This window comes from Macaca nemestrina, chromosome 16 (assembly GCF_043159975.1).
Source record: "Macaca nemestrina isolate mMacNem1 chromosome 16, mMacNem.hap1, whole genome shotgun sequence".
Classification (NCBI taxonomy): Eukaryota; Metazoa; Chordata; class Mammalia; order Primates; family Cercopithecidae; genus Macaca; species Macaca nemestrina.
The window spans coordinates 36,486,874-36,503,459 of record NC_092140.1 but is presented as its reverse complement, the minus strand read 5'-3'; the positions used below and the strand labels follow the sequence as shown (position 1 = coordinate 36,503,459).

Here is a 16,586-nt window from a genome sequence, read left to right as displayed (position 1 = left end):
AACTCTGAGTAGATAACTGCCTCCTATTTTACTTAGAAAAAACAGCTCCCAATAATATACATTCTTCTTTCTTGCTTGTTATGATGGTAACTATTTATGATCCTACTTAGCCAACCTTTCCACTTTGCACTGGACTGTATCCCCTCTTCTTGATTTTATACACATACAGAGACAAGGTCTCACTCTGTTGCTCAGGCTAGAGCGTGGTGGCATGCAATTATGGCTGACTGCAGCCTTGAACTCCTGAGCTTGAGTGATTTGCCTGCCTCAGCCTCCCACTTAGCTGGGATTACAGGTGTGCATCGCTATGCCCAGCTGATTTTTTAAAAAATTTTTATAGAAACGAGGGCTTGCTACGTTGTCTTCGCTGGTCTCAAACTCCTGGCCTCAAGTCATCCTCCTACCTTGGCCTCCCTAAATGCTGGAAATATAGGTGTGAGCCACTATACCTGGTCTGCATCCCCTCTTCCATTAAAGAATATTGTGCCAGTAATTCTCCTCACCCTCCTGCATTATTAATATTTCTTTCAACTGAATTACTCTCATTAGAAAACAGCCTTGATAAACTTTTTTTTTCCCATTAACAAACAAAACGGAACAAAAACCTCTCCAGATCTTCTATCTTCTCTCCTCGTATCTTCTCTTTAGATCAAATCTTGACACACTTCTCTATACTCATTGTCTCCAATTTCTCTTTCCCCCTTTTCTGCTGAGCCTATTCTAATCAAACTTTGGAGTTTCATTACTCCAAACTGGCCCTCTGCATGAACAGTGCTTAGTACACTGCATGGCACATAGGTGGACTCAATAAATACTTTGTGATTCATTGGATCTCTGTAATGTAGCTCATTTTATCCTTCTAGTTGGAATGCTCCATTAACCTCCTTCCTCATCTTCACTCCTCCTTGCCTGATAAATTCTCACAAGTCCTTCAACACTCTGAGGAGGACCTGCCTCTTTTTAGAATGTTTCTCTAATCTCTCCTAGCTGAGCCAGACGCTTTCTCTCCTGTGTTTCCATTGCATCCTGTGACTACTGCTCTTGTTGCACTTAAAACATGCCATCATTTTTTCTTTAACTATGTTATCTCTTACAACATTCTAGAAGCCTTCAAGATCAGCGATCATGGTTTTTTTGTTTTGTTTTGTTTTTTACCTTGCTCATCACCATAATCTAGCACAGAGTAGATACTTAATAAAAGCAGATGAATAAATGGAAGAATGAGTAAGTCATCTAAAGAAAGATGGTAATGAAGGGTGAAATAAACACAGTAGCCAATAAAGAGGTAGGGGAAGAGGGAGAGATAAAAGGTCAAATCAAGCCAGGAGAAAGCAAACAAATGACTGGGACAAAATGTCTTTTAGAAACATCAGCATTCTTTGCAGTTTGAATTCCTACGATGAAGTAAAGTGTGGATGAATAAATCACTGATGAAGCAGCAAAACAAAATACCTGGGTCAAGGCTTTTATGTCACTGAGAAGATGGCTCAGCTCAGTAAATGAATAAAATGATTAGTATTTGTAGGGATGCTGGAGATGTTAGACCCAAAACTAAAATAAATATGTTGGTTGTTGTGACAGATGTTATAGGGTGAAGTGGAAAAGTTTTATTAAACTTCGATATTTGAACCAATGCTGACTAATTTTCTAAAACAGGGATTAAATCCCACAGGTCCTCCTTCCTAAATCAAGTGCTTCATCCACATACCTTCAAAGCAGGCAAACAACAAACTGACAAATACAGTGCTGAGATTATAATCCAGGGTAGAAATGACCCAGTCTAAGCCTTACAAACAAACTTGGCTTTTATGCTAACATTCACGCTAACATCTGAATGTAGTCTAAATACATTAAGAATTAATCTTAAAACAAGTAATCAAATTATATTGCAAAAATAGACCCAAAAGGAGCTAGGAAACCTCATTTGTCCCTTTCTAAATCCCTTCCTGCAGCTCATTCCACACTGAGAATAGACTGCTCTCTTTTAGAGAGGGACTTTTTCTATACTTTCCTCAAAGCATGAGAGGTATTAAGTATTTGCATCAAAAGGCAATAATAATAACAAAAGATAACATTTATTGGGAATTCCATTTTATAATGAGCTAACAAAAATTCAGACCTGTCAAATAACTTAGCGAGCTAGTAAGTAGCCAGAGGGGAAATCTGAGCTGAAAGTCTTCCCACGACTATGTTTCTACAAGCTAAGTAAACATAGTACTTCAGTGTGTTTGTATTCTCAAATGTAAATAAATAGTCATGCAGATATCCAAATGGATTTTGGGGTCACATTTAACATTTTTTTTTGTCCCACATAAGAATGTGACTTACGAGTATAATAGAAAAACTCCTGTTGCAAGCTAATCTAGATCTATCATATCTGTGCTTGAAAGTACTATGTATTTTGACATATATTATATATTTCATGTTTAAAATTGCTGGGAGATGTCTACTATGTACCCACCAAAATTAAAACATTAAAAAATAAAAAAAAATTATAAAAAAGTATCTGGGAGAAAAGTAAATTGTCTTCAGTTTTATTTGCCATTTTTCTACCACAAATAAATAAATAAAAGTTGAAAAACTATTCACCCTCTGGAGCAGTAGGTAGAAAGTGATAAAATGCTATGTTTAAATGAAGCCATTTGCAATATAGTTTCTCAGTTGGAGAATCTTGCTTAGAATTCAATCAGTATAAACCCGCAATTATCATACATCATACTGTCATGGTATAGTTGGCTTCAATTACTAAGTGAAAGAAATAAATTCTCTTCTTTGAAGATGTTCTCTGAGGAAACACTGGAATATCATAATAGAAAAACACAAGATCTTAAATTGATGAAATGCTAATCTTAAGTACCTATAGTCAATAAACACTCCTTGAATGCCTGTGATGTGTAAGACACTGTCAGAAGCTATAGGACATAAAATGAAGCTTTCAAGAGAAATGGGGATAATGAAAATAAGGAATGTAATATTCTTAAAGAAAGCAGCCACAGATACCATTCTCCACTTTGGTCCACTACAATTTTATTGCCAAATTGCTTACCAATTCTAAAAACTATATAACAAGTTTTAACATTAAAAAATAAATTACAGAACAGTAAAGAAAAATCCCATATACACACTTTTCTTTTTCCTGTCTCTGTGTGTACACACATAAGGGAAATTTGTTAACTTTCACTTCTGTAACATTCTACTTCACTAGAATAACACTTGAAATAATTTCTATGTATGCAAAATCAAATAATTTTGCTAATTTAAAAATTACCAAATACTCTATTTTACAGAATAAAATGTTGCCTGATTCTAAAGAAAAGGTATCAAATTAACTTAATGTGCCAGATTACTTTTAAATTTCCAAAGATAGGTGAAAAAACTATGATTCAGAAAAAAACCCCAAAGAATTACAGATAATAATGCTCATAGAAATGCTAGATGAAGTTAAACCATGCATCAGTTGATGTGTTTCTTTGTAGAATTTTTCTAGTTAACCAGGATCTTGAGTTATGACATTTAGGAAATCTTCTTTTCCATTCAAACTACTGTTACATTTAAAAAAAATCAAACTATAAAAAGAAAAATAATCAAATCTGGGCAAAGCTAATACTCTAGATGTCAGACCTAGTTTAAATATAAATTTAAAATATATATACATTAGGACAGATTTTGCAATATTTACTGAGGTAAGGCTGAATTTTTAAAACAGCCTTTGTAGTCAACAGAACTGACCTCAAGTTCTGGCTCTACCATTTTACTATGTATGTTTCTGGGGCAAATCATTTATCCTCCCTAAGCCTCTGTTTCTGTCTCTGTAAAACAGAGATAAGAGACAGTATCTCAAATGAGGCTGTATTAAAGTGCTTAAGTACAGTGTTTAGTACACAGTGGCGACTATCAGTATAAACAAAATTCAGTAAATACGGTCTTCTACATAATGATTTATTTAGTATCACAAGGGTATAAGACAAAAATGATTCTCATTTTACTAAATAGCATAGGAAGTTCACTATGAATAAACCATCTTCTAAAGTATAGGTGATATGCTAGTGGGATACATGGCAGTGAGGTTCAGGAAAGAATATCGTGCTTGGGGAGTCTTAACAGATGTTGGCACTCTGCCACATTTACCTTTCCTAATATGATGTAAAAAATACAATTCTGAACTATTTAAAAAAATTAAAACTATTTTCAGATTCCATACTTTTTTTTGTTATGCTAAAGATTGAGACTTCCATTTTCTGGAATTTGCAAGTCAAAATTTAGTGACATCCTGTTGCGAATAAGAAGTTTAAAACAAGACCTGAGTAATTTCCATTGTTGGACTATAGGCAAGTAATGATTCAGAAAATTGCTAATTGAAACATAGTTAAGCCATGATTTCAAATTTGCTCCAAGACAGTGGTAAATAAAGTGCTGGTACTGATAACACGTATGTAATAAAATTGTATTGACGCAATGTCACCTAGAAACTGTTGTTCCCTGGAAGACACAAATCAACTTTTATTACTGTTTATTGTTTTGAAATATTTTATTAATTAAATTTGGTAAAATAAAAATAGTAATTACGCTTGTTTTTGTAAAGACTTGCAATGATTCTTTAGATAGAACAAAAAGGTTCTCCTTGCTCCTTAGTTCTTTTGTCTGCTACTGCTATGACATAGGCAATTTTTCGTTTAAAACTGAATTTGAATATGAATGAATTTAAATTTTCTAGTATAAATTTTCTACCTGAATGATCCTGATGTTTTTCCTTTACGTTTTTCCCCTTGTCCCTACCTTTAAAACTTTTTGAAGCTTAAGTAGTACATGTAAATGTAAAAAGTCTGATGCAACACAAAATTAATAAACTAACTCTTCACTTCTTTTTCATTCTTCTGAAATAATATTTATCATAGAAGGAAAAAACTATTTCACACACGTGACACTATTTTGTTTATTTGAAATTCTTCTCAACATTCAAATTAATATTATACATGAATGAAGATGATAAGCTAGAAACTGATAGTACTTATATTTCCAAACTAATTAGTTTCATTAATTAAACTTTCCTAATGGATAGTGGAAACCCAGAAAAGTTTATACTCTTGTATACCCTTTACCTAAAGTGAATAAAGTAATGAATAACATCATTTGCTAGCTACATACTATCCTAGTTCTTAATAAAAACTAAACCAGCTAGCACTCTTTTACATGACCCTAGTAACAGTTATTAAAGTATTTTTGTTTAAAAAATAACTTAGACCTAAGTATGAATGTCCTTTACCAAAGCAAAGAGGTTGTGCAATTGAATCTGAACAATGGTATAGAAGCTGAGACTTTCACAAACTAACTGATTCAATTAATGAGAACTGAATGCCAAGAAGAGCACACTGTTGTCACACTGAATAGAGCTTTGAAAAGTTTACATGGAAGGTTCAGGAGGTCAAGAAAAAAGAACACTCAGTTAAGTATAATTTTTTTGGGGTATCTTTTCCAAACCAATGTGAATTACTATCATGGATGAAGGACTAGAGCAATCCTAAAAGGCAGAACTAGAATCAAATGATCAATTTAACATATAAGGAACAACAAAAAAATAAAAATAAAGACAGGAAACAACAATTTGAGAAAACCGGGAAACCTAAATTGTCATACATTTCATAGATACCAAATTCACTCAGAAAAAACAAACAAACCTGCCCAAACAAGTACAGTCTTTCTTCTACCCACTGATAGAGTGAAACAGCTTTATCCTTTTGGGACATCCTAAAGTAACAAAAATCCACTGAAAGTTGTCCCTATATGTGATGCTTACCATAGTCATGCATATGAACTTTAAAGCAACTTTAAATGTCTTAGCTGCAGAATGTCTTAGCTCAGAATAGCTTAAATATTTCAAAAATGTGGGAGGGGATAACATCCTAATTTAAAAAAACCAGTCAGGTGAGTTGATAACTAATTAGTAACTGATAAATAACTCAGAACAAAGCTTCAGAAATGCTTGATGAGGCAGGTAAGGCTGACAGACTTACTCTGAAGCTGAGGCTGCTGGAAGGAAAGGGGCTGTCCGAACACAAATGGGCTGTGTACTAGGGAAGAGGGAGGTTTTGCAGCTTGATCAAAGATGGAAGGAGCTGGGAGATTGGGTCGTGACTGAATGGAATTCAATATGGCACTCAGTTGGTCACCTGCAGTGGGTAAAACAGTCAAAACTGCAACTCGTTATTCGTTAACATCCAAAATGGCAAAGTAAATGGTGCTTTATGACATTCAGATAGAGTTGAACACTAAATAAAACCATGCCAATTCAGAAATGAGTGAAAATTGGTGACTATTAATCATCCTCAAATTAGGGACCAAATTTTGCATGCTTTTTTTTTTTTTTTTAATGGAAGCACCCCACCAAATCTTATATAGAAGCCCATCTATAAAAACAAATCCATTTACATTCATATATAACATCTCTCATTATGTATGGGAGAATGAAGACTCTATGAAGAATCAGTGATAAATTGCTTCAATATTGAACATACATAAATGAAGATCTAAGTAAATGATGCCTTCTTCATAATTCCCAACAATGACTAATACCACCCTGCCTCATCGGCAGTATATTTCATGCAGAAAATAAGCAATTAGCAGTTTTTCTTTTAAAAAGCAGAATTAATGGGGCAAAGTATGTTATTAACATAGCAATGTGTTTACATTATAGTTATAAATTAATATTTTCTTTTTTAAGTTGTTACTGCCAAAGAAATTCTACTTTAAAAGCATGAAATATTTTGCTTAGAGGAATAATTTAAAAATCTGTAAGTCCTATAAGACAAAAAGGATTATGAGCTACCTAATTTGAATAGTATCTAAAATATCAATTCTAACATTTTTCCTTGAACCAAAAGGTTTCACAAAATTTTTTTTAAGATAACGAAATAATCTGATGGATAATTTCTTATTTGTGAGAATATGTACATTAAATAGTTTAAATGATGCTCGAGGTGGGGAGAGGGAACTATATCCAGACTAGGTGATGCAGTAACTGTAAAATACTAACCTTCTAGTCATATTTCCTAAATATAATAAAGTTTCATATGCAAAAATTTCAACTGAAGTACCTACAAGGGATAGATTTATGTGGAAAGAACTGTGTACACGAGCCACATATTTTTCTTTTGCAATAATAAGTAAATGCTGTAGATTATATGAAAAAAAATTAGCGATCATGAGTAATTTTCTAAAATACTGTTTTAAGGAAAAAAAAAGCTTTTACAAAAAACAGTTCTTTGATTTTGGACAGTATTAAGAGTTAAAATGGGAACTACTGTTACAGATAATAAAGTCAGATATATTTCATCAAATTTAAATTTATTATTTCTTTGCTCCATCTAAATATTTTAAAAGCTTGTTAATAAGAGCAGACTTATTAATATTTTTTTTAAAAAAACAGGATCCCGTTCTGTTGCCCAGGATGGAGCATGTAGCTATTCACAGGCACGACTATAGCAGACTACATCCTTAAACTCCTGGCCTCAAGTGATTCTGCTGCCTCAGCCTCCCAAGTAGCTGGGACTATAGGCATGTGCCACTATGCCTGGCATGAGGCATGCTATTTTTTGAACGATATTCACAAAAATCACATGTTTAAAAAGTAATACTTTATTATTTCTACATAATAACAAATTTTCTCGGCAATGTTTGTGTCTCTTAAACATTTACATTTATTTTAATAAATTATAAAGACTGATTTACTGTGATAGCTATCAGTACAATGACAGACATTTTAAAGACTGAAAGCATACAACTTGTGTTAAACAAGGCTTTAAAACATTACTATATAGAGATATAGTAGCAGTAAGCAAATGCTGAGATTTTAAGAGTTGACAAAGGTAAAGAGAAAGGGACATAAAGAAAACACCACCAAGCATTTACACTATGTAAGTACAAAGATCTAGCTTAAATTAATGGAAATCAGGTACCCGAAGTAAGTGAGCAGATAATACCCAATCCTATGGGATAGGCTAATCCAAGAGAGTAAAAAAAAATCTTGTGGCTAGGTTTCCTTCATAAAAATACTCTGTGGAAAGTAACGAAGCTATTCAATAGAAGTAGTTTTATTTTAAACAGAATATTCCTTATACATTGATGTAATTCTGTATTTTGTTCACCGTTTTATTTTTTCACTTGTTCTGCAAGTCAGGTATAATGACACTGTATTTGTCCCTTGGAATCAAGTCCTGTGAATTAATTTAAATAAAATTAAAATAAAATTATTTCCACGTAGGCTATCTGCTCCCTTTTACCCATGACCCAGCTGTATGTTACCTGTGGACACTAGGGCTGATTTTGAAGGAGTCTAGATCAGGTACATAGGAAAGAACAAGAGTGTGTGAATTCACATAAAAATGCAATTTCTGATGAACCTCCAGCATAAATTTTTAAAAATTAACTATTGTTTGGACAGTCCATGATGCTGGTCTCTTCCATTAATGCAGCCAAAACAGCTATATATATTTTATATTCATATGACTTTGGATTTTTTAATTTTTACAACTTTCTGGTTTTATTACAGATACTAAAACCAAACATATCATTTCACATAATTCTAAATTAAGATTACTGGGTTAGAAATTCAAAACCACATAAATTTTATAAAGCTCATGTGTAACATTACTTAAAATATTATTTTAAGTAATAGTCTGATTATTTAAGTAATAGTCTGATTTTAAATGGATCATTTGAGAAAGTTCTTTGTTGCTCATTAACCTTACCATCCTAATAAGTGGATGATAAAAATAACATTTTACTAGATTTAGTGAAATAGAATCTTTAGGATATGAAATAAAAATGAGTGTTTTTTAAATAGAAAAAAAATAAGCAAGCACACTCAGAAATTTAAGCCCAAACTGGTAAAACCAAAACCAAAACCAAACAAACCAAAAAAAAAAAAAAAAAAAAAAGAAACAATACTATGAAAAGAAGACCTTTGTAAACATTTTGTATTAGCTTTCCAGAAACAAATTTTAATTTAATAAAGATTTCTGGGTGAACACAAATAAAAAGTGTATACAAGAGAAGGTAATAAAAAATATTGAAGTTAGGTAAGTAAAATACTTAGTTTTAAACACCTACCTTTGTTATTTCCGAGTCCATAATCAAATCCTTGGGCACTGCAACTTGCCCCTTTATTAAAAGCTTGCACTGAGAAAGGGCTTGGAGGAGGAGTTTGAGAATTCTGATCCAGAAGAACTTGTTCTACAATAAAAGCCACAGCTGTAACATTAGTTTCTTATATGCTATTCCCTATTCATACAACCAAGAGAGAAAATTACAAAAGATTTTATGATGGTTAGATTTTAAAATAAGCTCATGTCTAGATTTGATAAATTAAAATACCAGCCAGGTCATTTTAACATTAACAAAGCACCTGACAAATCTTTTATTTTTATTTATCAAATACACAGTGAAATTTAGAAATGAGATATGCTCTTATGAAGCCAATTTACTTTTATTGTGATAGGATATATTATTGAATGCATACTAATACTTCTGGACCAGGAACTCTTTGTATTTGTAACAAATTTATACAAGAGAATTTTATAAAACAAAAATGAATAACCTATACACCAGAAATAAAAGTATTTTGTATATTAGTATTAGAATAGAGAAAAAAACTAAGTATCTAGTACCAAAAGGAATTTTCATTTGTTAACTGTTCTAAGGCATGAATGTGAAAATTATGGAAAACTTAACTTTTAACTTATTTTTATTACATAAAGATATTTTTCCCAAATAGAAGGATAATAATAAACAATGTTACATAATCAAAGTCTATAAATGTATCAGAATTCTTATTTCAAGCAGAAAATGGCAAATGTTTTATCCATTTACAAATGGCAAGACGCGACCTATAAAATATGCAAACTAAATTAATCCCCTATGAACAATCAAGTGACTCCAAGATTCTGTCTGATATAAAACAATACCTTAGCTAAACATCCATATTAATGCCAGCCAAAAAAGGCAAAATAAAGTCTGTCAAGTAAAATCGGGGGGAAAGGATATTAATTCCATTAAAATAACCTTATGAAAAAGGAAATATCTTCAGTATATTTTTAAATATCTTATTTTAAAATATCTTTAGATATCTTAAATATATTTTTTGAAAGTCAATATTCCTTTAAACAGAACAGGGAACTACAGACAGGGTGTGCTAGAGTGTTTCCTTCCTACCTGTAAATTGCAATTCTGCTGTACCAGTGGTACTGTATAATCTATCCCTTTACCAGCATTTGTAGACTTTATTTAAAAAGTCAATCCTAGCACTTCCCTTATTAGGCAATACTCTTCAGCATGCACTATTTCAGCAGTGGAACATTTCTTCAAAAAACACCCATGAACAGTAAACTGAACGGAAAAGATAGTAGTGCTTCCCCTCTAGACTAAGAATGGTCTAGCATCCAGAGTGAAGTCTGTTTCTACCACAGCAGTAACTTTACCTACTACAGATTTCAAAGACCAATAGAGAATTTTTACAAAGAGGAAAGCTTTTGTTTTACTCACACGACTTCATATAAATTACCATAGTGCCAAATCTTTGTATTTCCATATTAAATATTATCACCACTGAACAGACTATTTGGGCAGTACATCAACTAATATTAGTGATTTAAAGGCACTAACTTCATATCATTTCTCTCCTTGTCGCTCTAGATTTTATATTTAAATATTAAAATTTACATGATCACCAAATATTTATATTTATATCTGTATCTATATATCAAGAGTAAAAGATGATTAACTGATTACAGAGAAAAATTTAAACTTCTCTTAAATGATACTCTAATTTAAGGGCATTTTATCTTGGAAGAAGCTTCTATCTTCTAAGTTTATAAGAATAAAATTTCCCAGGTTAAAACTTGATCCTTAGTATGGAAGGCATTTTGCGTTTTGACAATAATACCTAACTTATCATCCATTAGCTTTATCTGTTACTTGCTCATTTAGTCTTCATATCAAATTTATGTGGTTATGACTTATAAAATCCTTTTATAAATGGGAAAACTGAGGCACAGAGATATTAGGTTAACTTGGTCAAGGTCACATGAGTAAAAATGGTATAGCTGGGATCAGTACCGTGGCAGTCCTGCTTCAGAATCCACTCTTATATATTTTGTTGTACTACCAGTTAAAAAATTATTAAGCATTAAGCTAGAAAAGTCCTTTGGAAGTCGCCTAAGCTGTTCTCATATTTAAATTATCTTAAATAAAATTGATTTCACCTTAGGTATTTTCATTTATATCTGAATATTCCTATATAAAGAAAAATGTTTAAAAATTTATGAATATGTAGTAAATATACAAAAATATATAATAAGCATGTAGTAAGTGAAAAAGTCATTTAGTACATGTCAATTTACATCAAGCGGAACCCTTATCTTTTTCAAATGAATAGTTCTACTGTCTCAGGACATTATTTTATGACCACATCATCTTACACTAAAAAAAGTTTATCTGGGAAAAACAAGGGGAGGAGGTAGGTTCTCAAGTTGTGCTCAATGTGTACAGCATGGTGTAATGAGTACAGCATTTAAAACATGAATGAAGATTCTGGCTGAAGTCTTACATCTGCTATGTCACCAGCTGTACAACAGTAGACACATCATTTTAAATTCTACGAGCTTGAATTTCCTTACTTATAAATTGAAGATTATATCACCTACCTCAAAGGTGTGTTGTGGGGGGGAAAAGGGAGATATCTCCAAAGGTACTCCATCATTACTGCAAATTTCAAACCTTTTTTGAATCCATATTTATGGTCATATTGGGCCTCTTGGAATAATAAGTATTATAAATTTATTATCTTTTGAATAAAGATGCATGTTCTCTTATTCATCTAACCTCATCCTATAAATTTTGGGATTTGGCAGACAAGTCCATGTTTGCTTACATACTTATTTTGATGTGCTATTATTTTTATAATTCAAGTTATATTACAAAACTTCATGAGCATCTAGTATGTGTCAAACTGTTTCAGAACTAGGAATGCAAAGACCAAAACCATGTGCCTGTCCACAAGGGACTCATAACTGGGTATGAAGAAATAAACATGAACTTCACTGTGATAGAATCAATTTTTTTTCTAGTGGTGAGCACTATTCTTTAGGAACACAAGAAGCTCTTGGCTCTGTTGTGATCAGTTAAAGCTTCACACAAGAGATAATGTGGTCTCAACTTTGAAGAACAAATTTTTGCCGCCAAGATATCAAAGAGAGGGGAACAAAAAGGAATGTATTTTATTAAGTGAGATCAATGTTGAAAAAGGAAAAACAAAATTTAAAGTCGAAAATCTAACAACAGGAAATTCTAAAGACACTATGCATTTATTCAATGTTCTTTCCCTAAGACAAAACGCAATCAAATGAAATTGCCTGGGAGAAGTACTGAGATTGGTAGTTTGAATACTGAATTTTCATTTTATTGTAGAAGGGATAAAATGTTAAGTCCTGGACTGGTACGGAAGAAAGAGGTATACAACTTTATATTAATGAAATAAAAAGCCTGTTTTATATGTTTCCAATTTTCTTTTAATTTTCTTATTTACTGTGCATTAAGTACTCACGTATTTTACAAACCAATTTTAAGAGTTGCAAGATTTTTTAATTTTTAGTTTTGCTTTTACTTAAAAAAAAAAAAACACAAAAAAAACTCTTTAAAACAAAAGCAATACAATAGGCATAAAACTTCTGTATCTGAAAGCTTAATTGGAATAAATCACAAATTTAAGCCAACTTGCCATCTTCATGTCGGAGGTACTGGTTTCCGCCTCTGTCTCTAGCTAAGGACCATGCCTCTCCTTCATCACTCTCACAGAACTCTACCATGCTGTTCTGATCCAGTTGCACCCATGTCCCTTCAGAATTGGTTACCTGGTACATAACAAAAAGCATGATTGATTGGCTTGATTCTTTTAGGGAACTCAGTATGAAAACCAGTAAAAAGCTCACGTGTCTGAATAGTGTAATCATTCCAATACATTTCTACCAAGAAATTAGTTTCTGAAATTAAGGCCACAGCCTGAGGTAAGACAGAAGTCAATAAAAAGTTCTGTAAAATACTGCTTATTTATGAATTTGGTTAAAATAATAACTTTCAAAGCACAAAGATAATCCCTAAATAATTTTAAGTGTTACCCAAAAACACATGGCTCATTTTCTTTTTTCTGCACCTAAAATGTCCTAACACAGCCGATTTGCTATTATTTAGGTTGAGAGTATCCACAGTGTAACTTGAAAATGACCCTTACTGAGAAATAGCATGACACACTACATCTTCAAGCTTATCAGCTGAGGCAAATGCCACAGTAGCCTAAAGAGTAATTTTATTTGCTCAGGACTTCAGTGAGACCTATGAATGGGAACAAAGAAGTGAAACCTTTTGCATATGATCACATCTCCATACCGATCACATAGAATATTTTAAGTGCTGATAATCCATGATGGTATAGTACATTTGTAATAATGAAAAAATATATGCAAATACCAAACATTTATATATACAATACAAATCATTTGTTAATATATTGTTTTCACAAGGATAATTATGCAAATCATTAGACAGAAGCACAGAAAAATTATGTATTTGCAATACAAGTAAAGATAAAATACATTAACATTGAAAAACCAGTGGCAGAAATGGCAACCTTTAGAAGAGATGCTTTGGTTGTATTATATTAAAAATGAGTATCTTAGAAGTCATGAAGCTACAAGAATCCATACCTCTCCCACTGCTTTGACTTTGTTTCCCAGAACTAACATTCCAATTGGGATACCTCTAAGGTTAGGGCAGCTTCTGATGTTGTGACCTGAAGGTCCCGTCTTCACTACCTTGTACATGCCTGGCCCTCCTCGCAAGAATGGCATATCTTGTTCTTGCATTGTTGCTTCCTGTGGGCAGCAGGAGTTTATGTCTTTGAAAAAGTCATCAGTATTAGTTTTAGATTCCTGAAAATTTGAATAGGAAAGAAAAATAAACAAAATACAATCTATTATCACTTTCAAAGCCTTCCTATTAACAGCTTTTATAGCAAGTCTACAGTACTGTCAGTATATATAAAAAAACCACATAACTAAAGATAACTGAAGAATTAGTCATTGGTACTAAAGAATCTGTTTTTCAACAATAAATGCTATTTAAAATAAAGTTGAAGTCAAGAAAATATAGCAGGAAACCAATCGACCTCTGGCTTCTGCCCAACACAATTTGAGAAATACAATCATTCTTGATTTTACTTTTATCTTTAATGCAATGTTTAAATTTAACAGTAGGAAAAATAAAAATACTATACTATGCGAACCACAAGGGAATAACTTTGAATCATTATTACCGCATTATTGTATATTGTTATGGGTTAAAAAAAAAAAAGTCTAAATATTCACTTCTTCCCATGTTGAAATACTTATTTATAAATAGAGAAAACAGGTATGAAGAATCTGAAAACTGATCCATAAGCAGAGATGATGAAAAATATGCATTAAAATATAGCTATATCTTGGTATTTGTTCATTATGAATGAAATAATGATGCTTACAAAATTTTAACAACATATACTTTCTAATGTTGTAGAAATAAAAATGTCTTGCTAGATTTGTTAAGCCATTACTATGCAGTGATACATTAATGCTAGTAACAGAAAAGACTATATTTTTAGTAGAAAGGAGAAATTAAACATGGATTTAAGTAAATATAACATAAATTTATATTACTGAAAAGAGTCACTTCTAAAATGAAAGAAAAGAACCTACCCTAAATTTGCTGTTAAATTGCAATGCTGTGATAAAATTGTTTCCTATGTGAATGGAATAAAGAGAAATAATAACCTTTCCATATTTTCTCTTTTTCCGAACTAAATGCAAATAAAGGGTCCACACTGGGTGTTCTCATTGCCATCACTACTCCTTTAAAAGAGATTTAAAACTGCATTTTTAAATACAGTAATATGAACTCTAGAATTTATTTCATATTCAGATAGAGTACTAGATAACCATAAAGAGACACACATGCAAACATTAGGTTAAAACTGATATTTAATAATGTTATAAATAGAATAAAAATTTTAAAACTAACATTATACAAGACAAAACTGTATTAAATAGTTCTATCCCTACCAGTAGCCTCATATGAAAAGATATGTATACATGTTCATATAGACAGTAACACAGAATATTAAAAACAAGATCCTCAGGTTTAAAAATATGTGGATTCAAGAATTCTGTATACCTGCTACTTTGTTATTTCCACACATGACTGGTCAGGGAAAACGTTAAAGTCACCATTAACTTTCACATATTTTGTGAATCTCACTGTAGTGATGAATAACCAATTTTTACTTACACAAATATGTACTAAGAACAATTAATTTACATTTACTATAATTATAGTTTATTTACCAATATTCTTTTGTTACATATTGGAAATTTAATGGAAATGAGAATTTTAAACACTCAAAAAGCTTAGATTTACAACCAAAAATAAATGTAAAATACATATTTTATATACTCATCATATATATTTGTAAGAATTTATATATGTGCAAACCTATATGAATACACAGAAAGCGCTCAAGATAAAAATTGAGAGTAGCACAGGTCTAAACTTTACATAATACTTGCTATTACACTCACAAGATTTTCTGTAAACATTTTAAAATGTCTATTTGTAAATGGTCAATAAATAAATACATCATGCCATTTCACAGTTGGAAGAGGCAAGTTTTAATCCTACTCACAAATGATTGTTAAAAATTACATGGTGACATAAAAAAGCAAATATCCACAGATTAAGCAAAAAACCCCAATTTCATTGGTATTTAATAATATTCCTAGTGCATTTAATTAATTATAACAATAATTCTAACTTTTGATCATTCAGGGTAACACTGGGAGTTAAGCCTTGGTAAAACTAATTATAATTGCAAACTAGTCACTGAAAGGCAATTATGAAAACTTGTTAAAAATTTAAAACAATATTTTATTGTAAAGGTAATAAAACTATATTAATAAGTATAAAACAAAGTTTATCCAATTCTTGTGCTAAACAGTATAAAAAACGGACAGACATAAAGTCATAGAACTGTGCCTATCACACTCAAGCAATAGTAAAATAAATGTTTTATTCAATACTGAAATGTAAGACCCAGGTACCAGCATATTAAATTCGTGGAAATATTATTATCTTCTCCCTCCATTCCCATCCCATTCTCAGATGAACATTCAAAGAGGGAATGTGAAAGAGTTGGCAGCAGAAAAAATAAAAGAGCCATAAGGCCAGGACACTGCCACCTAAATAAGTTAGTTGTGAAAACACTAATCTTAGATATAATCATTGGAAAAGTCAGTCATAAACTAAATATAGCAAATTTGAAGTCATGTGGAAGTATCACTGAAACTAATAATACATTCTTTTTGGCGGGAGCAAGGAGAAAACTCAATTGCAGCACTTCACATAGATCGTTTTTTGGTTAAAAGGTTTTATTAATCTTAAGCAAAGGTTTCAAAGACACAAAACTTGTTATACATGCTGAAATACCTGAATAAAACATGATTGTTCCTTAC

General features: G+C 31.6%; 1 protein-coding gene across 17 annotated transcripts in view; it reads right to left on the bottom strand.

Moving 5' to 3' along the window:
• Positions 1-16,586, bottom strand: part of LOC105481778 (MYC binding protein 2) — a 285,288-nt gene that overhangs the window by 67,248 nt on the left and 201,454 nt on the right. For 7 of the 17 annotated variants that reach the window (XM_071081184.1, XM_071081186.1, XM_071081190.1 and 4 more), the window contains 4 exons: positions 13,752-13,976; positions 12,770-12,902; positions 9,106-9,228; positions 6,012-6,191 (listed from right to left, as the gene is read on the bottom strand). In XM_071081184.1, coding sequence (XP_070937285.1) covers positions 6,012-6,191; positions 9,106-9,228; positions 12,770-12,902; positions 13,752-13,976 — 661 coding nt within the window. The remainder of the gene's footprint in view (positions 1-6,011; positions 6,192-9,105; positions 9,229-12,769; positions 12,903-13,751; positions 13,977-16,586) is intronic. The other 10 variants (XM_071081187.1, XM_071081192.1, XM_071081200.1 and 7 more) reach the window with 5 other exon arrangements.